This window comes from Triturus cristatus, chromosome 8 (assembly GCF_964204655.1).
Source record: "Triturus cristatus chromosome 8, aTriCri1.1, whole genome shotgun sequence".
In the NCBI taxonomy this organism is placed as follows: domain Eukaryota; kingdom Metazoa; phylum Chordata; class Amphibia; order Caudata; family Salamandridae; genus Triturus; species Triturus cristatus.
The window spans coordinates 419,551,943-419,577,405 of record NC_140591.1 but is presented as its reverse complement, the minus strand read 5'-3'; the positions used below and the strand labels follow the sequence as shown (position 1 = coordinate 419,577,405).

The following is a 25,463-nucleotide window of genomic DNA, read 5'->3' as shown; positions in this document are numbered from 1 at the left end:
TTGACCAAGGAATCTAAAAGGGATATGGGTTGGTAGCATGCAGGGTTATGGCGATCTCCTTGCAGCTGTCATTACAGGGCCCTGTGCCACATGTCCTAAAAAATCATTTGAAAGGCTACCTAAGAGGACAGGGTGAGCACACCCAGATTTCTAGGCTAAAGTGGGTGGAACGCCCAAGTGCTAAAGCCCAAGGCTTTAGAAGGGCACCCATCATGGGTCTATGAGTTTTATAGTCTGCGGTCCTGCTATGGAGCCTATGTACTAGAGGTACAATTTTGATGGTTGTCAGTCAAGAGCCTCGATAATGAGACGGTGGACTAGAAAACATGGGGGTTGGACTTGGCCCTTTTTGGCATGTTCACCCCTAAACTTTTTGCCTTTTTTGTGACCAGGTGTTAGATGCTCTGGGCACTGTGCCACTGCCCTTCAGTGCCACAGCGCAAATTCTCCCTATTGCAAAAAAGACTGTATGAATTGGTATGTCCTATAATCCTAGCTGACCAAAGGAACATGTTTGGAAACTCGAATTTAGTATGCCTGAGCTCAGAATATTAGAGTACATCTTATAGTGAGGATTATTTTTATATCCTGTGTTTGAAAATACCACTTTTAGGAAGCAGGTATTTTCTTGCCTAAGTCTTCCAGTGTGCTCTGCTGTTATGTGTATTGGCTGTCTGGTTTTGGAGGGACAGGGCAGGCTGAGCCCGACCTGGATTGAACAGAGAGATCTGCAGTTGGAGTATGGGTAGGGGTGACCCTTTGATCTGAGCAGGGCTGTGCCTGGCAAGGTGAATGATGGCTCCACCTCCCACTGTGCGTCTGATGGCAGACCCCCTCTTCCTGAAAGGCAGGATGCCGCCTTGTAAACAAAGTGCTCCAGGACCACACCAACCCGGTTCTGGCTGGGTTCAGTGACTTGTGACTTTTGAGAACAAAGGAATTCTGGGTGTAAGTATAGGGGCTGTGACCCTATGAGGTTGTTGAGACTTGGTTCCTGATTCCTGCCGGGGCGTGCTGCTGCTGGGGCTTGGGGGGGGGGGGTTGGGGGGGAGCTGCCATGAGGGCTTGCCTCTCTGGCCCCTGCATTACCCCTTCATCTCTGAGGACTTTTTGGGACCCTTCTGCTTTGCCTTGATTCTTCCAGGACTGTGTGTTACTTCTGGATGTCAAGACGAACCTCTGTCCGTGTAACTAGAGGGAAAGGACTTTGAAACTTCTATACATCTTGCTGAAGCAACTACCCAAGGGCCTGATTTTAGCTTGCCTCCTGCTGAAGTCACAGGGACATTAGACTTCATCCATCAGCCGTCCTAATTCCTATTGAGGGAGATTCTACTCGCAGGTAAGGCTTCTGTCGAGAATTCCAGAGCCTCTGGGTCTACTGCGGGGAACGCGGGCTGAGAATCCTCGCTACCGCTATTGTGGGCCGCTGCAGCTGAGGAGCTGTTGCCGCTGAGAGCCCACATTTGTCCGTGCTAGTAGAATTATCGCTATCGCTATTGTGTGCCGCTGCAGCTGAGGAGCTGATGCCGGTGAGAGCCCGCATTTGCCTGTGCTACGAGAACCATCATTATCACTATTGTGGGCCGCCACAGCCTAGGAGCTGTTGCGGCTGAGACCCTGCATTTGCCTGTGCTATGAAAATCATCGCTATCGCTATTGTGGGCCGCTGCAACTGAGGAGCTGTTGCCGCTGAGAGACCGCATTTGCCTGTGCTACGAGAATCATCGCTATTGTGGGCTGCCGCAACTGAGGAGCTGTTGCTGCTGAGAGCCCGCATTTGCCTGTGCTACGAGAATCATCGCTATTGCTTTTGTGGCCCGACGCAGCTGAGGAGCTGTTGCCGCTGAGAGCCCGCATTTGCCTGTGCTACGAGAATAATCGCTATTGCTATTGTGGGCCGCCGCAGCTGAGGAGCTGTTGCCGCTGAGAGCCTGCATTTACCTACGCTACGAGAATAATCGCTATCGCGGCCCGCTGCAGCTGAGGAGCTATTGCCGCTGAGAGCCCGCATCTGTCTGTGCTACGAGTTTCATCGCTATCGATACGGTGGGCCGCTGCAGCTGAGGAGCTGTGCCGCTGAGTGCCCGCCTTTAATCACCGTCTCAGGATCATCGTGAGTGCACGCCGTGGACCGCTGCAGCTGGGGGCTGTGGCCACTGCGTGTCCGCCTGTCATCATCGTGGCTTCCTCACAAAGCTACGTGCCGTGCTCCTTTAAACTTCAGGTACATTGTGCATCACCGGGTCACGTAGACCCCGGCCTCGAACTAAATTCGTTTCACACGCTTTTGAGTGCTTTTAGTGCTTTTTAAGTGAATCTATATTTACGTGCATTGTGGCTTCTTGATTTGGTTGTAGAGGGCCCAGAGGGACCCGTGCGTGTGGTTGAGCAATCTCAGCTGCCCCGCCTGACAGTGGGCAGCTGCAAGGTTTTGGGCAGAGTTAATTCGAGAGCCCCAGAGCAGGGCCTCTGTGGTCATTTCTCAGTTGCGCCGCCGTAGCGGGCAGCTACAACTTTTCTGCCTATTTGGTCAGAGGGCACATTGGGTGCCCAAGCCTTCCTTTCCTTCACAGCTGCACAGAACTTAGTGCCAGCTGCCATGTTTAGGCCATCATTCCTCTGGGGGCATTGTGAGAGATAGGAGTGAGATACACTCCTCTGCCCCAGCGCAATTGCGCACATGGATCCTGCTGCATTTGTAGCACACCCTGATATTTTTGACTCAGGGCATTTGATCCCCTTTGAGAAGACCAGTTGGCCAGGGGGACTGTTAGGTTTGTAGGGCGCCAGGCCCTAGTGTGATTTATGTGGTGCTAGGAAATATGATTTATCTACTATAATTTACAAACCCTGTTTTATGCCTCTAATGTGGTTTTATGATTATGAGGTTGTGCATACTGTGTTTATGTTTGAGTTATTCTATACTGTGATATATGCCTCTAAATATGGTGTAGGTAGGAGGTTATTTGCATACTGTGGTTTATGCTAGTGAGATTATTCCCTACTGTGAGGTATACCCCTAATGTGAGTTATGCTTAGGAGGGTATGATCTAATGCGTTTAGACTTTTGAGAAGATTGCATAATGTGTTTATGCTGGTGAGGTTGGCGCAGAATGTATTTCACGCCTAAATGTGATACTGTGCATAATATGGTTTGTGTTACAGGATGATGCTGAGTACAGTGTTTGCCAGTAATTACTGGTTGTGTTCTATGGTTATTATATGTTTACATTTACTATCTTTACTAAGTGATGGTTCTGACAGTGGCCCAAGTGGCACTGGCATTTGTATATAATCCCCTGTAAATATTGCCCAGTGCCAGGTGGCACAGTGTATATTGTGTGATTACTATTCTAATGTGTTTTATGATTATACAAAGGCTATTTTTTATATAACCTTGTGTGGAGTTCCTTTTGTGGTATGCCTAGTATGTTGTTGCTGTGTGTGTGTTGCACAAACGCTTTACACATTGCCTCAAGGATAAGCCTGACTGCTCGTGCCAAGCTACCAAGGGGGTGAGCAGGGGTTATCTTTGGCGTGTAACTCCCTCGCCCTGACTAGAGTGGTGGTTTCTGCCTGGCTTTGGCGCAAGCCTTAGCCAACCAGAAATCCAATTTCTAACAATGGGGAACTGTGTTGGGTCCCTTTCAGTCGGCAGTAGGCTATGTGATATATTTAAGGTGTGTTGAGTCTGCGATACTGCAAAATAGGTTTGGAATATCAACATGTTTAGGTAAGTTAAAAATTTAAAAAAAACATTTTTAATGAACACAAATGTCCTCTTAAATGGGAAGTGTCATCAGAGAACATCTGGTTGGGGAGGGGAAATCAGAGTGTGCTCACTCTTCTTTTTTGAGGTAAGTCGCAGCCTCTATTGTTAGACCATGGGCTCAGCATGCCTGGTAAGAAAGGCAGGACTTCCTTTTTGGTCTGCAAACTTCCGGTCAAGGTTGACAAATATATTCAATTTTAGAGGGGATTTGCAGCTTTAAATTGGTTGAAAGAACAAGTAATCTGTCCGCCACATGTAAAGTGCCTTTTTCTCCACAACAAAAAGCACATTCACCATTTTGTGAAGAGCAAGATACTTGAATAGGTGATAGTGTAGCTCACATCCCAGATTCAAAGACGTATGGCCAGCTGGGAGAGCTGAAGGAAAGAGTCTTGGGTCATCCTCTGCTGCTCTGAAGGAAGCAGGTAAGTGTGTATGCCTTGCTAAGAAACTAAAGGCTGCTTCGGGTGTGGGTTCTTATGCATCCGCTGGAGAGAAGAAAACCAACAGGACATCAGGAATCGGTAAGACCCAGAATATTCTCCAAAAGGTGCTACAGGAAATTGAAGAAATCAATCCCCAAACCCCCACACCTTTCAAAAGAAATGATTTTTGTGACGACTAAAAAACAAAAATAAAAAAAAAGAGCTGGTTTCAATAATCGACCAGGTCCTGCAAGGCTATCCACAGTGGGGCTGGTATCAGCAGCATGCTGGGCATTCCCTGCTGTGAACAGGTCTGAATGTCAAAGTGTGTTGACTTTAGCAGAAGTTACAAGAGTGTACACTGTCTTGCTCTGGAGGCGAAGTATTTCATATTTCCTTTTTTGAAGGGGTGAACTGCATGCCTCCAAGGTGAGAGCTCACCTTACGGGTAAGGATTAGGATGAGAAGTAATCGAGACCAACTGAGATGCCGGAACAATTTTTAATGGGGGGTGTGCTGCCATCAATGTTATATCTAAATCCAAGCGACACACAGACAACTGTAGCAAATGAGTCATGCCCATTCAGCAGGAGAGTGGAAATGGTATGGCATGTAGCTGTTGGTGCTTTTGGAGCATACTGTTGCAGATATTTAACTAGCGCATGAAAAGCAGCTCACTGTCATTTACAGAGAGCACATTTTCCATCCACTAAGGGTCAGATTTATCAATCTTTGACACAGTAAAATGCAGTAAGTCAACTTGCTGCACTGCATGAAAGGTAGAGGACAGGAATTTGCCATATATACAAATGTATGTTGCATTCCTGCTCTGTGTCTGCGCTGCTGCGCAATCTGCTGCCTAGCGCCATTGCAGGCACCCTTGCAGGATAGTATCTTGTGCAGGAAGACCTTCCTGTACAATAACAATCCTCTGAGACCTATTTCTCTTTCTGAGTGTTCTGTAAAGTGCAGCACACTTAGAAAGAGGAAACAATGGGCAGAAAAAATATATTTCACCTTGTGCGCCCCACCCCCCCCGGAAGATGTAGCATTTTGACACATTCCCAGGTTTACCAGTCTTGGTAAATCTGGTAATTCACCAAAGTCCATGGGTGGACACGCTCCAACCATGGGATGCCTCCCCGGGACAGAGTAATGCAAGGTAGCGACTTGCGGTGCCTGCGTTCCTCCAGATTTACCAAGCTGGGTCACACAAGGTGGCCTTGCGTTGCTTGGTAAATCTTACTTTAGCATTGCTTTGCTCTTGAGACACCATGAGTTACGCATGGGCCATGCAATACAATGATAAATCTGGTTTCCAATTTGAGCAGCCACCCACATTTACTAAAACAAAAAGTATATCACACACAAACAATAATGTTTGTGGAAATAGAATTTCAGATAATATTTATAATTTGTGCATCGCCAGGTAAAATGTCTTGATTGGTTTCTAGGTTGTTCCTATCAACCTACAACAGTCTGCCTTTTTCTCTTCGAACCTGTCCTAACTACTCCAATTGCAGGAAATCCTTAAAAACAGTACTGTTCTAGATCGCATACACAGGCTTGAATTTGACCAAGCGCCGATATACCCCTACTGGGGTGATTCGTGTGCAACATTAAATTGTGTCAATAATAATGAATAATATTAAATCTTTGTTTCCATCACACTTCTGAATAACCAAAAAAAGCACTTCATTTGTTCCTTCCTAGCTGCTGATATATGTTGAAATATTTGTACACTTGATTTTCATGTATTAAAATGTTGTTGTTAGAAAACAAACAGCATCCTATAGCCTTTCCCTTCATACTCCCTTTACCCCAGAAAGATTGTTACATAGTTCACTTCGCAGTCTTAGAAAAAAAACACCACGCTCATGTAAAAAGAGTAAATAGCAATTCATCTGAAGACATAGCCTGAAATGTCACCTCTGTCTCTGAACACACAGCAAATATGACAATATAAAAAACAACATTTAAAGGCACTTTAATTGCATCAGAGCCTAAAATATCAAACACATTTTTCAGCTTGATGTTAAAAAGATTTCTTGGTAGGACTATTTACTTTTGACTTTTGGCATATTACCTGAACAGACAACATTCAAAGGAAGGCCTACGAATAGCAACGTATGGTCTTTTTCACTACTGGATTTACTTTACCATTCAGTCCTATTTAGTCATTAAAATAGTTTAACATTCTTACCTGAATGAGCGGCACCGCACACTTTTTTCTGTGGATCAGAGAATAGCAGAGGTATACAGTCTGCCCCAGGTGCTGCTATAGTGATACCTTTGCTATTGGTCACTATACCATCATAGCTGTCAGGTTCAGGCTGCTTTCCCACAATCCAAACTTCATTTGCATGATCAACCTATCTTTTCAGAGTAAACAAATGGTGTGAGTTAGAATAAAACATATAGTCACACAAAATGCTGCTTTATATTATGTTTCTGGGCTCTAACTGAAATGTCCATTACATGATTGTACTAATTAAACCCATGTTTTTGCCATAAAGTTAACACATAGGAAAGAGAAAGCCCTGTTGGATAAGCTATGAGATCTAATACAGCACACACTCAGACCAAGTCAAGTGATCTGTCATTTTAACTATATGGTCATTAGAGATTGGCAGATATGGAATATCTGCTACTTGTTCTGCTGGTGGTTTTGTGGCTTTTGTGTCTGACTTGCATATTTGCTTGCATACATGCACTGATTTATGACTGGTGTATTGTACAAAGGGGTGTACTGGTACTGTAGTAGGGGAATAGTACATTGCACCAAAGTAGTCTATTCATACGGAATGATATTCCACTCATGTCTGATTTTGGCCCAATAATACATATCATATACCATGTTCACAAGCCATCATATTGGCAGGTCCTTGCAAACCAATGTGGCTTTTTGAGGGTGAAGACCTTGTTGCAACCTATTGGGAGTTATACAGCAGTTTTTGGGAAAACTGCACTCCACTACTGATTTTCTGCAGTGGTGATTGTTTTAAAAACCTTGTAGGCACAGGAAGGCCCCCACACAACAGTGCACAGATTGCTTATAGATTAACTATACAGACCTAAATGAATATAAGGAAGCTACAGGGTGATATCCATACCAGAAAATGGAGGATGTGGGTCCTGTGCTCACTGTGTTACCAGAACTAAGCTGCGTTTGACTGAAAAGTCTAAAACAAGTCGAAACCGGTGTAGGGTTGCTAGTATTCCAGTTCACCTGGCTTGACTTTTCGGGCTGAACTGTTTTAAATGGAGCAGGACCAAGACTGATTTGCACATAGCTAGGTCTAATCAGAGGTGGCAAGGTGGGCAAAAAAATGCTGGACAAGGTTGCGGAGCCAAGTAATTATTACCAGTATTCAACCACTTCGTTTTTTGTTTACTTCAGGAATTGGAGAATGGCAGACACCTGCCGCCAAGTAGTGAATTTAGTAGCCTAGTACGTTTAATCAGCAGCTAATGAATTGGACCAAAGAGGTTATCCTAGTTAATTAGAAAAAAAGAAAAAAACAGTTTGGCTCTGATTTTGAGTTTGTCAAGTAATAGGTACTATTTATTGCACCAGATAATTAACGATACCCCAACGTAAGTTATTTATAGGGAGTAATAAATATCATCTATTTTAAGATTTTGGTGAACAACATGCAGATTGTGGGCTGTAATGCTCCAAAATTCACATGGCATGGTTAAAACAGTACATTTACCCCTGTTAAATGTGGAGAGTTACAGTTAATCCAATTAACTATAACTAGTGAATATCAGTGTTTTTTTAAATTTAAAATGTTATGTTGTAAGTAAACATTTTAACCTAACTATAACACCTCTTTAACCTTTGGTTTTGTCAGTGAAATTAGAATGTGTTTTCCAGGGTCTAAAATCACATCAATATATGAAAGGTAGGCCCACTGGCACTGTCAAATGTTGACAAGAGTAAACAAGACAAGAGTATTGGGTTTGACAAGGAGTCAGCACATCATTGCAATGTTAGCTAATAAACATTTAATAAAGCATTTGTTGTCAAAACAACATTAACCATGTGTTGGAGTCTTTCTTTTATACTCCTCAAACCATATAATACTGCCATTAAATCAACCACAAGGGATCCCTGCATTCCCAAGCTGAAGAGCAAACACTCCAGCTCTGGCAATGCTTAAAAATCAACTTTTCCCGGGGTCATGTTATGAAGACTCCAAAAAACATAGGGTTAATATTTGATGTTTAATTCTGAAGCTCTCCTCCTGCAGCCCTCCACAACACTTAAATTAGGCCTCAGCGGAGTTCCGCATGAAGTGACCAAAAACCTCTGCCACGCTACGCGCAGTTCCTCAAGCAGCAAAGTGCGTTAGGTCTCGCTGTTCACGTTGATTTTTAGTGCCGCCAATGGCACCATGCGCAAGAGAGCGCTGCTTCTTTCTGCCACTCTATGAGACTTTCTACTTGAGTGACAGCTTCCTCAACACGAACGGATGGTTTCTCAACATGAGCGGTCACGACCATCCGCAACCGCCCCGGTTGCTCCGCAGAGGGTGGAAAACTCGGCAAAGTCTGCGAACGGAGTGGAGTTCACCGCCCAGGCCTAACTTGAATAACATGCTGGTGGTGCCCCGGCCCAAATTGAGACACTACCATGATCCAAAATATATGTCAATTAGGCAATGAAGGGCTATATTGCGTGCTCCTCATCAGGAGCAGTTAATAATTAATGCGGTGCTTCGATCATGGACAGAGTTGTCATCAATGATATATTCTCAGATGTTGCAGTGATGTTATAAATGTGATAGAACATGTCATGAGTGATTAATATGAGGTGATTAGTAATGCATGGCAAGATTGTGAGTTGTGGTTAATTGAGATAACTACAACTGTCATTGGTTTAGTTTGTTTAAAATGATATGACTTAACTGACATTTCTATGAACTATAATTCCTTTTAACCTTTGTTCTTTTCCCAATGAACCTACATATATATATATATATATATACACATATATAATATATACATATGCAGTGTTAAGAGTCGACTATGATGACGTGAAATAGTAGGAAAACTTCTAAGATCATGTATAAAAATAGTAGTAGGTGTAAGGGAAGTGTAAGAGGAATAGTTGCCTTTAGCGTATCTCCTATTTGTAACCAGAATTGTTGTATAAAGGGACATTCACAAATTATATGTAGAAGGTCACAATCAATTCCAGAACATCGCCAACACCTGGAATGCGATGACAAACCAGCTTGTTGCAACTTTGATAGAGTCCAATGCCAATCATGTAAAATATTAAAAAGACAAAATTTCATACACGCTTCACGAGTGCCCTTGTCCAGGGCTTCCAATATGTCTGGCCAGGAATCTTTGTCTATAATAACATGCAGATGTTCCTGCCATTTGTCGCGGAGAGCAATAAGAAGTGGTTGTGAGTATAGATGGTTAATCACAGTGCTATATAATCCCGACATTACACCTTTATGCCAACCCCAAGCATAACGAAAATTCAATATCGGCGAAGTTTGTAATGTCCAAGGGGAAGGACCAAGACATCTCTTCAAACAATGTTGGAGTTGTAAATACCCCGAAGCCTGATGTAAAGGGAGATCAAATTATTCACGAAGAAGATCGAAAGATTTCAATTCACCGCCAATTATGATCTGATCTAATATCAGGATTCCTCTTGAACTATAATCAATCCAGGAAAGTGCTCGTCCAGTGATACGAAAACTTTCATTTTTCCAGATTGGGGCTTTAGAATGTAAACGATGGGCAATCCCTAATAGATAATATGCATGTTGCCATGCTTGATATGTGGCATGGAGTACAGGATGTGCAGGGGAGGTTTGAGTTTTACGAGTACTGTATAAGAAGTTAAACCCTTGCTCAAACTCAAGAATCGATTGTTCTGTTGTGACTCATTGAGGTGAGTAAGTTGCACCTGGGAGTAGATAAAGCAACTGTGAAAGGTGTAAGGCCAGAGAGTAGTGCTCCAGTGATAGTAAACCTAAGCCACCATGAGAGCGACGAGCCATTAATTTAGCAGCAGGTAAACGAGGTTGCATGGTTCCCCAAATAAAAGACCGAATGCGAGAGTCTATGTGGAGAAGTGTGGTTAAGGTAAAAGTAATCTGAAGCAATCCTAAGGCATAAGTAAATCGAGACAAAGTAACCATCCTCACCGCCTGTATTCTTCCCCATATGGAGAAACTCAAAAGCGACCATTTGGCAAAATCAGTTTCCATTTGCGCTATGAGAGGTGTAATGTTATCTGAAACCATTCCCTCCAAACCACGATTAATCAGAATTCCTAAATATTTTAATTCAGACGATTTCCAGCAAAATGGATATACATCGATCGAAGCTTTTGTGGTACAAGGAGAGAGTGGTAGAGCTTTACTTTTGTCCCAATTCACTTTAAAAGCAGAAATTACTGAGAATTCTTTATGAATGGGAAAGATCTTTAAGCGTGAGGAGGATATCATCAGAGTATAAGTATAATTTGGATATTCCTCCAAGTATAGGTATGCCCTGGATGTGAGACGAGTGGTGAATGAGAGAAGCAAGAGGTTCCATCGGTTGTAAGAATAAGAGGGGAGACAAGGGGCAGCCTTGACGGGTACACCTTTGAATAGAAAAGGGATCAGAAAGAAAACACCCACAATTAACCTGGGCCCTGGGGTTGTCATATAGTAAGCGAGACATAGAATTAAACTGCTCTCACAGACCAAAGTGCTTCATAGTGGCAAAAAGAGGAAAGCAGTCAATGCGGTTAAATGCTTTTTCTGCGTCCAGAGAGAGAGCGACGGCATCTTCTGTTAATTGCCTTGAGGACCATAAGATATGGGCTAATGTTCGAAGATGATTTCTGGATGATCGACCTGGGACAAAACCAACATGTAAATGTTAAATTAGGGAGGGGAGGACTTTTGGAAGCCTCACGGTAATGATGCTTGCCAAGTTTTTACCATCCCCATTTATCAAGGAAATAGGTCTATAGCTACAACAAAGTTGCGGATATTTGCCCAGTTTGGGAAGGACCACAATTAATACCTTATTTGAAATAGGTCCAAGAGAAGAGGCCTGAACAGCTTCATGAAAAGCAGAATGAAGAAGGTCAATAGCTTACTCTCCAGACCATTTATAGTATTCCGCAGGTAAGCCATCTTCGCCTGGGGATTTATAATAAGGCAGTTTGGAAATTACTGCAGTAATCTCTTCTCTAGTGATATCACCACCAAGTAATTGTCTGCCCTCATCTGTAAGACATTGAAGATCAATATTATTGAGGTATGTAGTTATTTGTTCTTCAGATATTGAATTTTCTGGAGTATAAAGTTTCTTATAGAAAGATGCAAAAGTATTAGCTATTTGCTGCGGTTTACAGACGATTTCAGTACGAATTGCTGGGATAGCCATAGAAGCCTCACGTTGTTTAAGTTGTGCCGCGAGTAATCGGCCTGCTTTTTCGCCTTGATCATAATGTCTCCCTTCTAAACGTTCAAAGCCATAGTCTGCTTTGGATGTATATAAGTTGTTGAGTTCCATTTTAGCTAATTCCAGACATTTGTGATTAGTTGCGGTAGGTTATGAAGTAAATAGACGAGTAAGAGAGATAATTTGAGCCTCAAGCTCAATACGACGCAGTGATGCTGTTTTATTGGCCAGAGCTGCATCTCTCCTTAATTGCCCACGAAGAGTTGCTTTTGCAGCTGCCCAAATTGTTCTTGAGGAAGAAATTGATGATTTATTAATATTTAGATATTCAGAAAGATGAAAGCGTAGTTGAGATTTGCCCTGAGGAGAACGATACCTTTGAATATTCATGCGCCATGGTTTTTGACCTGGAGAAGTTAAACCTAACTCCAGGGCAATAAGAACTGGAGAATGATCAGAAATGGAAGCTTCCAAAATATGGGATTCAGTAGTAAGTGCAATTATTGGATGAGAAATAAGAAAGTAATCTATCCTGGATTGTGAGCCATGAGCAGAGGAGAGAAAGGAATATTCTTTATCTGAGGGATGACAGAGGGGCCAATGGTATACTAATCTGTTGTTATAACTCCCAATAAAGCTCTGTCAGCAGCATTAAATTTGTCTAAGGGGCCAGTTTTATCTAGAATTGCATCCCGAGCTAAATTCCAGTCGCCACCAATGATATAACTGGATGCACCAATCTCTACAAGTAAACGATTTAGGTTGAGAAAATAAGAGCGCTTAGCACCTGTTGGAGCATATACTGAGCCAATACAGAAGATTTTTCCTCCAATTTCTAATTTTGTGAAAAACTATCTATCTTCAGGGTCAATCCATGTTTTGATGATTGAGAAAGATAGGGATTTGTGCAAAAGGATGGAGACATCACACTTTTGCAGTTTATTCGTCTCAGAAAGAGGTTGCGCAGTCAGTCCACAGTGAATAACTTTTCCCACCAATTCCTGCTGCAACTTAGATGATTCAAGAGCATTAAGGTGAGTCTCCTGTAAGAGAGCTGTATCAGTTATTTTCTTTTTAAGATAAGAGAGTACTTTTTTACATTTTATAATATGCGTAAGGCCATTGACATTCCATGAAACTATGCGTAAAGGGTGGGAGGAAGAGGATGTGTTCATTGCCATATGTATGTTGAAAATGTGAAGATGTTGGTTTGAAAGAAAGAGTTGGTGTATGGGATAAATAGATTAAGTTACAAAGGTAATGGAATAAAGGAGTAGATAATTTGTAGAAAAAAGGATAAGATTTGTGCTGAAAAAAGAGAGCGAATACAGGATGAAAGAAGATAAGGAGATGAGATAAAGTTAGATAGAATATAAAAGATAAAAAGGAATAAAATAAAAGACTATATAGGAGAGGGGTAAAAAGAAGTTAGGAAAAAAGATGGAAAAAATAGATTCCGAGTAAGGAGAGAACTGAAGAATTAAAGAATTAGTATTTACCTATAAAATATAAGGAGATCTAAAGATTATAGAAGTAAGCAATAATAAGAAAAAGGCAAGAACATTATAAAGGGAGAAGGAGAAGTAAATGTACTGTGTAGGGGTAACACAGCATCAAGAAAAGGGATCTTCTTACTGCGAGTCTAGACTTGCGGGCTACACACGCCGGGGGAGCCCCATCCAGGAACAACATCAGTGGTGAGGGTTGTATTTCTAAAGTAATATTAATCGTATTCTAATAGTAATTTAGAATTCAGAAATCAGGTTGAGGAAAGAAAAGGCTCCAAGTAGCATGAGAATAGGGTGTTGAAGCAGGTAAGATATTGAAAAAAGATAGGAAAGAAGAAAATGAGTAATTAGAAATGATAAATTAGCTTAAAATTAAATTGTCATATATATAGCACAGCAGGATAAATCATAAAAAGTATATTAATAGTAGGTAAGTATTATCATGAGGAATTGTTATCGCATTTAGGCATAAAGATATCAGGATTATGTTATTATACAATTAAACAATGTAGTAAATTAATAAACAACTAGGCAACTGCTCGTATCAAACAGATAATCATACATGACTATAGCTAATAATCCTAGTACCTATAATGGAGAATATAAAAATCCTTAAAGGTATAAAAATATTAGCCTAAAATATAAGAATTCCAGTCATTCAAACATTGCGTAAGATAGCAATAACAGTAATTAGCGGCAATTAATAATAAATATTTTAAGAATCTATTATAACAATTAGGCATTACTTTATCTAAGTACTGACATGTCATAAATAGATAAATATTATTGTAATTAAATAGCAAGACGATTAAATATCAAACATTGAAACAATTGATTAACAACTCTTTTATTAATTAACCTAAAAAAGAAGTAGGAAAAGATATTAGAAAGAATTGAAAGAGAAAAAGCAAATAAATATTATAATTCATAATAAGAGGAAAAGACTTAAAAAGTTTAAATAGAAAGTGTTAGAGGAATTGAGAAGGACAAATAGAAAATGAACAGTAACAAATTAGAGGAAAGGGAGTAATAAGATATAATATCATCAAATATACAGTATAATCAAATATAATAAAAAAGTGTGTGCATAAAAATAATAATGATATTGATAATAGGTAAGATATTAAATATGGATCATTTTCACTATTGGACTTACTTCTATCTAAAGAAATACAATGTGCAATTAAATAATATTATGATTAGGTATAAAGACAATTAAGGAATAGATATTATCAGGCATAAATAATATGATATGTGCTAACTTAATAAAAGAAGGAATATTAAGAACGTAGAAAAGAGATTGATGGAGAGATAAAACAGTAGGTAGCATTACCTATAATTCATCGTATATTCATTTCAAATTCAAATTTATAAAAAAGACAAAAATGTGAATGTGTTATATATAGATGTCAATAAATCTAATATATATAATATAAAGTTTTAACATAACCTGAACAAGAAAATGTGATAAAGACAGACAGGCTATGGAGGAAGATAAAGACTAAACTAGTTGCCATATCGGAGAACTATACATAAATTCCTATCATCATAACTTTAATATTCAGTAATTAAATATTAAATCAGGATTCAAGGTACACCCTCCTCAGTAGATGAAGGAGTGTTTAGAGGAGAACATGATTTGTCCCTATCTCTATACTGCGTAAAAGCAGCCACTGCTTGAAGAGCTTGTGATCGTTCTCCAAGGGAACGCACAAGTCGATCTGGGTCTCTTCCTCTACTATTGGAACGACCTGGATTACGTCGAGTTCCCCCAGAAGACATCTTGGAGATAATGAAGGAAGTTGAGATTTAAGCACAGCACAGTCCATGTTTTGAGGAACAAAGTTTTCAAAAAATTGTTGAAGATCATCTGGGTTGAAGAATTCTTTAGAGATACGATCTTTAGTGATTCGCAGACGTGCCGGTTCGAAGAGGCCATATTTAATGTCTAATTGACATAGAGGAAGTCGAAAAGAGAGGAAGGCTTTATGGCGATCCTTCGTTTCCTTTGAAAAGTCTGCTGCCACACAGATTTCATGACCTTCAAATATATATGGACCATTGATACGGGTGTCAGAGATCAATTGACGAGCCTGTTCATGGCGTAGAAAACAAACAATGAGTGTGCGAGGCCGTATATTCTTCCCTCCTTGAAGCGGACCAATGCGATGAGCTCTCTGCATCTCCAATGGTGGATCAAAGGTGAGACCTGTGATCTTTGGAAGAATTGTTTTGAGAAAGAATTTAGCGTCTGAACCTTCTATTTTTTCTGGGAAACCAAAGAAACGTACATTGTCTCGGCGGCTTCTGTCTTCCAAATCTATATTTTTGCTTTTAAGGAAAAGAAGTTCTTGATCCCGATCCAGTATATTGTTAAGGCCGCTTTCTACAATGACAACTCGTTCAGTTAGACCTTCAAGACGATTTTGAAATCCAGCAATATCTGCACGTATGGATTTAGTTTAATTTGTCAGGGCAAATATTAACGTCTCCATGCCCTCTAGGCATCTTGCTACTGCAGATATTTCCTGAAGTATGCGGTGCCTAGTTAGGTCTGGGGCAGTTGCCATACTAGGATTAGGTAACTTTTTAATTGAAGGGATGATATTCAAGGCTTCTGAGGTGGAAAGGCCTCGATTTAGAGCTTCAGAGTACAGGGGCTGTTTTATAGATCTATTATTCGCTTTACCAGATGGCATCTCTTGTTGTTTTCTTTTCTCCTTTCACTAGACAAGCAAGTCAATTTCTTTATTCCTTTCTTCACTTGGTCATATGTCACTAATACAAAAGTAAAGTAACATTTTGACTTGTCAAGAAGAACACCAATAGTTCAGACGTGTTTGCTGGTGCAGTGGAATAGTTATTTCAAAGACGTATGAAATTGATACGTTACCTTGATAAAGTTTCTGAGGAGAAGCACTGATAGAAATATTGAGAGTAAGGGAGCAAGTAGCCAATATTGAGGTCAATAGTATTAAAAGGCTATTTTGTATTTGGCATATAGAGGGACACTTGTCACGTTGAACAAAGAAGAAGACTGTGTAAAAGAGAGGAGCGTTATAAAATAGTGCCACTGCAAGCAATCCTTCTTTGCTTCACCTGGAGCCCAGGGCAATGGACAAAAGTTCAAAGTCCCCTCAGGTATTTCTAACATGCGACAGCGAACCAAATTCAGAAGCAGCTTAATTCCAGTCAGCACCTCTATAAGAATGTGTCAGGAGTCTGATAGAGTAGTTCAAAAAGAAGAGATCAATTTCCAAGCACACAGTATAATGAGATGAGACAGAAGATAAAGTCTCCTCAGTTGAAAGCACACTCTATTTTTCCCCAATTCAGGCTCAGGCAGTACTGAGTGATATATTGCAGTACTGAGACAGCACACGTCTTGCTATGGAGTAATAAAAAAGACTGCCAAGGAGAGGAGCGCCATGAATAACAGTGTCAGCACAAGTCATACATATTTGCTTCACTGGAACTTCAAATGTGTGGCAGCAGCACGTCGGACGTAGAAGCGGTCAAATCCATCCAGCTCCTCTATAACTACACAACACCGCCTCCACACTACTTATTCCCCAGTCTGCAAGGAGGATTTCACGTAGTGAGGAACAACCAAGAAAAGAAAAACTGAGCTCAATGCAGTGTTGCATCTCATCAATGGAGAGATAAACCGCCTTGGTAATAAAATTTCCTGAGGCACTTTTGTCAATCAGGAAGTGCACACAATATGTCAGGAATGAAGGACCTTATTGCAGGGCCGTATCTCAACACCTGAAAAAAAACAGCTGCATTTGTAATTAATAATCTCCTCAGGCTGCCACATTAATTAAGAGGCGCGTACCACACATTAGGAAAAAAAAGAGCTACAAGGTTGCGTTATGACACCTGTAGTATCCAGCCGTATAAATAGTAAAATGAATTCTCCTCATGTTCTCTGCGCGCACCACATATTGAGAAAAACAGGGCTTACTGCAGGTCACACAAAACACTTCAAATGTCCAGTCGTTTTGACAGGAAGATCTCCGTATGCGCTCTCTTCAGTCAGGAAGTGCGCACCACACATCAAGGAAGCGCTAGTCCCATCAGCCGCATGACGTCTGTCTCAGGAATTAGCGTCCGACACCAAAAACACATTCGTATCTGATGTAGAGATCACCTCTCATATTCAAAAACGTCACATCAGTGAGTCTCTGCCCTCAGACAGCATTTTCGCTGCTAACGAGCCGCCGGCCTCAATTCAGAAGGTTCCTTACTGCAGTCTGGGGCTCCCCACAGCGCGGAGCTCCGTGATCAAGGGGCCATCTTGCGTTGTGGCCAGACCACGCCCCCTATCGTACTTTTCTAACCACAACTCTTCTTTTTTACCCTCCATTTCATCCCTTTGTTTCCTTCCTTCACAGGATATACACCTGAGGAGTAGTCAGCTTTCTTCCCAGCTCTAGGCAGATGCTCAGGGCCTCAATGATGAAAACTGACGAATCGCTGGGCAAAAACAGCAAGGACCTACAGATTTGTCAGGAATTCTGACGAATCTGGTGGTGCAAAAATAAGGCATTGCTGTATTGTGTTGGAAAACTGACGCGACTCCAGCAATGTGTTATAACCCATGGGCGAGTTCTATGTGAAAATACATGCGTCAATCCTTACGCCTGCTTGAAGCAGTCATAGAAGTGGCAAAATGAAATCTCTTAAATTTCACTGTGCCATTTCTACAAGTCTTTTTTTTACAGGGAAACACTCACCCTGCATACATTATACCTGACACCGGTATAATGTAGCGCAGGCCTTTACAAAGTGATGCATCTGCCTAGATGCGTCACTTTATAAATAGGGCACAGTGTGGCGCATTGATTACACCGCCGCAGCACCACAAAAAAGGGATGCAATGGCAGCCTAAGCCCTAAATAAATAAGGGCCTCAGCTACCCCTAGTATCTGTGCGCCCTACTGCCATCATTCATTAGAGTTTGCATCCATTGCAGATTTCTCTTTTACGGCGTTTAAAATGCTAGCATCAACTTGTTGCAGGCCAATGGTGCATCTGCTTCAATAAGACCTCTTTGTTCCTCCATATGTAAGACTGCTCCCTATGTTTTAGTCCAATATTTGAGTTTGTTATTCCAATTCTCTATGCTAGGTCCGGAAGCGGCTCTCCAATTTATAGTTATTTTTCATTTTACCAATGTTACCACCAAATCCATGCATTTTTAACTATGTTTTTTGGCGTCATGCCATTAATCCTAGTAACCTCTTTCAGTAGTAATTAATATGTGTATTTCAGAATACAAGTTAAAAAAATACCGTCTGACATAAATATTTTGGCCGGGTGAGGATTTCCTTTTATTATCTTCAATGGGCGATATATTTTATAAACAATATTTAGGATTATATATTTCTGTCAGACAATATTTAGGCCTACATATTCTGGTGCCACACCTACATAGAGTTCTGTGTGGCTAAGTGTGTGTAGCTTTTATTGGCGTAGCAGGTGTTCTGTCATGAGGGGCCCACTGAACCCTGATTATTGGGGTGTTTTATAATTCAAACAGCAGCCAGGGGGCTCATTCCCATCCTTGCACTATGGCCCACGACACACTGGCTGTGCTAGTGTCAGCATGAGCTACAACTGGCCTACACTATTTTTCTCTGTTTAGGCACAATTCAAAGATAATGTTAATATTGAAATCGATGCGTTCATCGATAAAAATGAAGTCTCGTCCTTATTAATAGAATTGGCCATTCTGAACTCCCCATATACCTCAATTTACAAAAATGTAGCCAGGCAGACCCAGAGACCTAGCCCTGCTTTTACTGATTGATGGGTCACAGGTGGGCAGATACGTAGCCGGCAAACAACACACGGGAAGGAAACTCTTGATCAGTCCCACAGATAGGTGCAGCGACGTTAAACTGGTCAGAGGAGATTGCCCCAGTAAAGCACACATGGCCAGAGGGGGTATGTGCCCTCCTAAAAACTCCATAAAGTCAGATGTCACATAAGTTAGGAAGACATAGCCAATCAGGACCTAGCAAACATAGTGATCATGCGCTGCTAATACCAGACATCTGGACATATTATCCAATGGACACACTATGTCCAAGCAAGGTCAAGACCCACCTGTAGTAACCATTAGTTTATAACTCCAAAGGCAGAAACCAACATTCCTCACCATATATGGTACGCCAGAAACTTTGTAATGAAATGTTTTGTGCACCCATGGTTACATCTAAGATGTGTATTTTCTAGGCGGAGTTGAGTGTCCTCTCCCAATCGGACTTCCTTTCCTGAAACATCGAGGTATCAAGACTTTCCAGTTATTGTGAGCTCAAGGCAAAAGGAAATCAGTGGACTTTACCCACTGTTTATGGTTCAATCTAAGTATCAGTGGTTAAATCCAGCCTTTCACTATAATAAACATCAGGCCTTTTATAGGAGGTCGTAGCACAACCAGTAACAACTGACTAGTAACCTTTGCGGGCCCTGACATTTGTCACTGGTGTCCAAGTTTCAAATGTACAGTTGGACTGTAAAGTGTTAGCCATAAGTTGATTTGACTATCCAATGGTAGGGTAATGCAATAGTCAGGCTAAAAGCAGAAGGTGGTAGAGACTTATGTCCAGTCAGACTATGACAGAGTTGTACCACACAACAAAATTCAATGTTTATTCAGTGATATTTTCAAAAATATGACTTAACTTACAATTTAGAATTGATAGAGCAATCCAAAGCTAAATACGTCCCTGTAAGTTTGGAAGATGAAGTATGAGTCCACAAGTGTACAAGGGCTTAGAGATAAGCAACTGTTAGCACAGGTATTCAATAAAACAACTAGTCGACACCCATTAGCATGGGTCAAAGGTTCGAAAATATAGCAAAGGTTTTGTTTTTTTATGATAACTTTGGTTGTCAAGGTATACTCGTTGAATCTTGCAATGTGTCTCTGTTGTATGGGCATTGGGTCATGTTTCCTGGATAACACAGAATGGTCAGCTAAGGTAGTTCAGGCGGTTCTATCAAAACTATAGCAAACCTCCCAAAGCCACCTGAACAATGCAGCAAAGTCAAACTATTGAGTGTTGGGATCAAGAATGTATTACCCTTTTAAAATGTTAGCTCAATGTCTGACAGGTCTCTTGAAGCCTTATGTCCTTTTGTATCTTTACAACAACAAAGAATGATGAAAATAAGTGTTAAGAAGAATAAAGAGATTCCTTTGAAAAAGAAATATATGTGAATGAACTTTATAAATCTTGTGACTTAAAACGTCCATACATTATATAGTTACTAAACTGTGTGCGCGGATCCTTTTCAAATGATGGTGATATGGATTGGTTCTCCTGTGATGAAGATTAGAAGGCTGTTCTTGGTGTGCTTGGTGTGCTTTTCCCCCAACCAAATGCCTTCCATCCTCCTGTTTTTGCTGGATTTAGGACTCTGCACACTATACCACTGCTAACCAGTGCTAATGTGCTTGTGCTCTCTCCTTTAAACATGGGAAAATTGGCTTACACCCAACTGGCACATTTAATTTACTTGTAGGTCCCTAGTAAAGTGGCACCACATGTATTGAAGGACTGTAAATTAAATGCTACAACCGGGCCTGCAGCACTAATTCTGCCACCCACTTAAGTAGTCTTTAATACATATCTCAGGACTGCTATTGCAGCCAGTATGCATTTTTAAACTGCCAATTCGACTTGGCAAAATAAACATTTTGCCAAGCCTAAAACTCCCTTTTTGGCTAAATATAAGTCACCCCTAAGGACAGGATGCAGTGTATTTAAAAGAGTTGGACTTGTACTTTTAAGTTTTACATGATCTAGTAGTGAAAAACCCATACATTCTTTTTTCACTACTGTAAACCTTACCAATCCCATTGGATAACGTTGGGTTACCTTATTTCATTTAATAAGTGCTAAAATTCAATTTGAGGGCAAGTAGAAATGTTGAATTTGGTGTCTAAGGAATTGTAATTTAAAACCCCCTTTAAGGGTAAAGTCGGATTTTAAGTCACACTTCTGAAAATGCCAATCCTAGAAAATTGGAATTTGCTTGTCCCAACCATGTGATGCCTGCAGCCTCTATCCTGGGTCACATGACTAGGTGCACCTGGCAGTTGCCGTTTGTGTATTGCTCACAGACAGTGAGGCACAGGGGGAATAGGTGTTGGCAGGATGGGCCATCTCTGACTTGATGAGGAGGTGGAGCTGTAAGCTAACACACTTGCACATCACAAAGGCGCTGCCGGAGCACACTCACAAAGGGTTTCACCCCAGTCTTTTGTGACCGCAAACACGATGGGGCCAGGCACAGGGAGGTGGAAAATCCAAGCACCTCTAGGGGTGGAAACCTCCAGAACCTTCTCCTACTTCAAAGTGGTCCCAAGGTATAAATAATGGACCCTCAAACCCAACTCTTCAGTACACCTCTGAAAGACTCAGAAGGATTACTGTACTGCTCTGCTGCAAGGACTACTACTCTGCTGCCCTGCTACCCAAGTAAGGACTGGACCTGCATCTTGAACCCAGGTCCACCAGAGTGACCCCAAGGGCAAGTTGGCTGGCCTCCTGCTCAAAGCCTCAGGGACAGAGAATGCTCCAACCACCTTGAACCCAGCACCTGGAATCAATCTGCCGTGAGTCTTGCCCACCAAATGGTGCCACCCCATTCCTGGACCCTTGGAAGTGGGCCTGAAGGTGCTCTGCCAGCCCTGCTGCGCTCCTGTGGGCAGAACTGACACATCCCGATGCATATCCAGCAAGTGGATTTCAGGTACTTTGTTCAGCGGGCCCATGCTCCATTGCAGTCGGCATGAACTTGTGACTTTATCCCGGTCCAGCGAGACCAGATAACCACAGTTGGCACTTTGTGCTTTTAGGCACTATTTTAACTTAAATCTTTAAAATTGCATATCGCCGGTTCTACTGATTGGACTTTCCTCATTTTGATCTCAAGTAATTTATTACATTTTACTCTAAATTGGTGTGGTATTATTCTCCTGTTGTGTTTCCACTTTACTATGTTTTAAATGCTGCATAAATACTTTACAAATTGTCTCTAAGTTAAGCCTGACTGCTTTGTGCAAAGCTACCAGAAGGTTAAGTACGGGCTAATATGAGGTTGGCTTCTTTTTCACCCTGACAGAGATTGCGGTTGCTGCTTTAGTAGGGTTTTACCAACCTGAACTAGTAACCCAATTTCCCACAAAGTGCATTGTATCCTAATATACTTGTAATAAGGAGGACAGGATTTTTCAAATATGGGATTAAGCTTTTCTATATTACTATCCTACTTTGTAGCATTGTTTATGGAAAGAGTTCAAAGAGAGTCAATCTGACTTTCGTGTTTGTAAGTGTTTTTAATACACATGTATACCCAAGTGCATGTCTGTCCTGGAAATAGTCACCTTATTGTGTTTTCTTTTTATTAATCAGGACTGCATGGCTCCACAATTACTGCTCCAAATCTCACAAGATGAAAAACAAAATCCACATTCTCTCAAAACCTTTGGATGTCCATCTTGTGATCGGATACTCCAGACAACACCCACTTGTCTTATTTATTGATGGCTACTTCCGCTCACTGCCTTCCATTCACGAAACCTTTATCTGTTAAATTTATTTGAAAATCCAAATGTTATCAGCAAAGTTGCAATAGGTTGTGATGGAGTGCCTGGCCACCAGGCTAGAAATCAAGCCTTTTTGGGGATGGAATATACGACAACGTGCTCCTCTCAACTGAATGTTCAATTACGAGATATCTCTTCAAACACTGTATCTGTAAGAGACTGCTCTGTGGAATCTGTGCCCTTTTCTGAGGTGAAAGTTGACTTATATAAAGGGAAAGAAAACAATATAACATTTTGTAAAAAATAAAAAAAGGATAGCGAAACCTGAGGACTGAAACGTCTCAAAGTTCTTGTCCGACATCAAATGCAGCAACATGGTTTGTGAATGAGGCACTGGTGCTGTAGCATGCAATAACTTATCCTTCACTAGCGTTTACTGTTACAATACAGCCATCTCTTATGTCTCTGTACATTGTCCCCTTGTCACATGAATGTGGTTATGCCAGTATAATGTTCAGACATTATGAAAATTACATATAATGCTTAGTCTTTTTGATGTGGAAACACTGATGGCTGACATATTTAATGAATACATTTTTTTGCCAAAAAATCGATTTTATCTTACAAAAATCCGTTAGATTTTTATGAATTTTCATAATGTTTAACAGGACACATTAATATTTGAACTCGTATTAATTTTAAACATTGGTATTGTAGAAGAAGGAGTATGTGACATCACAGTTTATTGGCTCTATTATCAACTACCGTACCTTCACAGGGCGATATGTATCTGGATGAAACCCAGCAGCCTTTGCCAAGCGGTGTAAGTTTTCTGTAACCACTGCTTTTGGGTCCTTGCGTTTGGAACTGCTGAACAGGTTCAGGGAGCTGAGGGTTTCAATGTAGGAAATTCCGCCTTCCCTTGTAGTAAAGCCATGTATGAAAATGGAATCTGTTGGGCAAATTAGATTTCTTCAATATAAAATATCAATATAGAGAAGATAGGGTATAAAACATGTTCCTAAGGCTAGGTCATGCTTAATACATCAACAGACGACCAGAATGGATTACATCAATTAATGATTTTTCACTGATAATGGCAACGGTTTATAAAACCGTATGGCGCTCTATAGTGAAGGATATGCTCAGTAAACCCATCCCGTTTGTTGGTCTCTATGAGGAATGAAACATACCTCACTGAAAACCTTAAACCAACAAGATCTAAACTAGGGGCCTGATTATGATGGCAGTGGGACCGCCATTCTGTCGGGAAAGCGACCGCCTGACTAGCTGTCGGAGGTCCCACCATCGGGATTAGGATGCAACTGCATTCAAGGCGGGCACAATCGGTATATTTTGTATTGCGGAGTGTGCTGTGGGCTGCAACACATGCTGCAGTCCAAAATAAACACATTGCACATATCCCTGCACTATGTGGCAGTGCAGGGATATGTAGGGGGCACAACAGGTGCCCCCCCTGAGCCCATATCGGAGGACCAGGGAGAAAAGTTGCCCGCTACGGGCCCCCAAGTCCTTTTCCACCTGGCTTTCATGGCGGGTTAACCACCATGAAACGGCGAGCGGAAAGGGATATTGTAATCCCTACGGCAGAGCCTGAGCATGCACCGCCACCATTGTAGGGATTGCCGTCCCTCCAACGGTCTGACGGGCTCCTTGAGCCCGTCGGATCCGTGGCGCTCGGTCTCTCCAACTGCCCACCATCCGCCCTCCAACCTAATGCAGCGGGCGGACCTGCAGGGTCCGATGGCAGTGGGACTGCCACCGGTGGCTAGAAGGTGGCGGTCCCACCATCATCATATTCAAGCCCTAAGTTCCAGTTAACACTTTTAGATACATTTGTAATGGTGTACCTGGAGCGCCATGTCAGTGGACTGTTGGGATAGCAGATGACGGTTTTTCAAACTGCAAACGGCCATGGTTGTTCAACTTCCTTCCCTCAGAAAACTCATGCAGTGCATGAATATCATCTCATGCACATTTAGAAGCTGCCAGGGAGGCTCAACAGAGAAGTACTTTTTTATTAGGGTTGGTAAAAGATATAAAATAGGGGGTTCTCTCGGTTGGGAATGCCCCTGGTGATAGGTATCTGTTTTATCCACATTCAATCTTAACTAACGTTCCACAATTCATTTTCGGATGTCTGACAAGCTGTGTTGAAGAGCGCATTCATCTCAGCAGGGACTGAGCAATCGGAAAAGTGCGAGACACAATTCTAAAAAATGCACATAGTTGGTTAGTTATAAAAGGTTACTGAATTTTGGCCGCGGTGGGTAGAAGGATGATACGTCAGTAGCTGGAAGGAAAGGCGGAGTCAAGAATAATTTCCTGATTGAAGGAATTATAGTGCCTTTTAAAATGCAGATGGGACAGTACCAAGCTCACGGAAAAGCTAATGATATCTAACAAAGAAGAGTAAAGCAAGTTTTTCAATTGAGATATGAAGTGGATAGGAACAGTATCAACAGTACAGCAATAATGGCAGCTCGGAGGAAATGGTGGAGTAATGGAGGCATAAGTAGTTCAAATCAGAGCTGAAAGAGGCTACATGTTTAGAATCGGTAGGAGCAGAAGTTTAATGTGAGAAACCATACCAAACCTGAAGTCTATTAGTCTCAATTCTTGTTAAAACAGTTGCAGGTGAGATAATGACAAAAAGACACCAGAGGCAGCGCCCCAGGAAAAAGGTGTGATGGGGATGAGAATTCAGATATGATTCTGAAGGTGATTTTTTTGCAGTG

The 25,463-nt window shown here is 41.5% G+C and overlaps 1 protein-coding gene across 1 annotated transcript in view; it reads right to left on the bottom strand.

Annotated features, from left to right (window-relative positions):
* LACC1 (laccase domain multifunctional purine nucleosidase 1) overlaps nt 1-25,463 on the bottom strand; it is a 146,598-nt gene that overhangs the window by 79,705 nt on the left and 41,430 nt on the right. Inside the window, exons 3-4 of the mRNA XM_085621819.1 lie at nt 23,475-23,656; nt 6,404-6,572 (exon numbers count right to left, since the gene is read on the bottom strand). Coding sequence (XP_085477945.1) covers nt 6,404-6,572; nt 23,475-23,656 — 351 coding nt within the window. The remainder of the gene's footprint in view (nt 1-6,403; nt 6,573-23,474; nt 23,657-25,463) is intronic.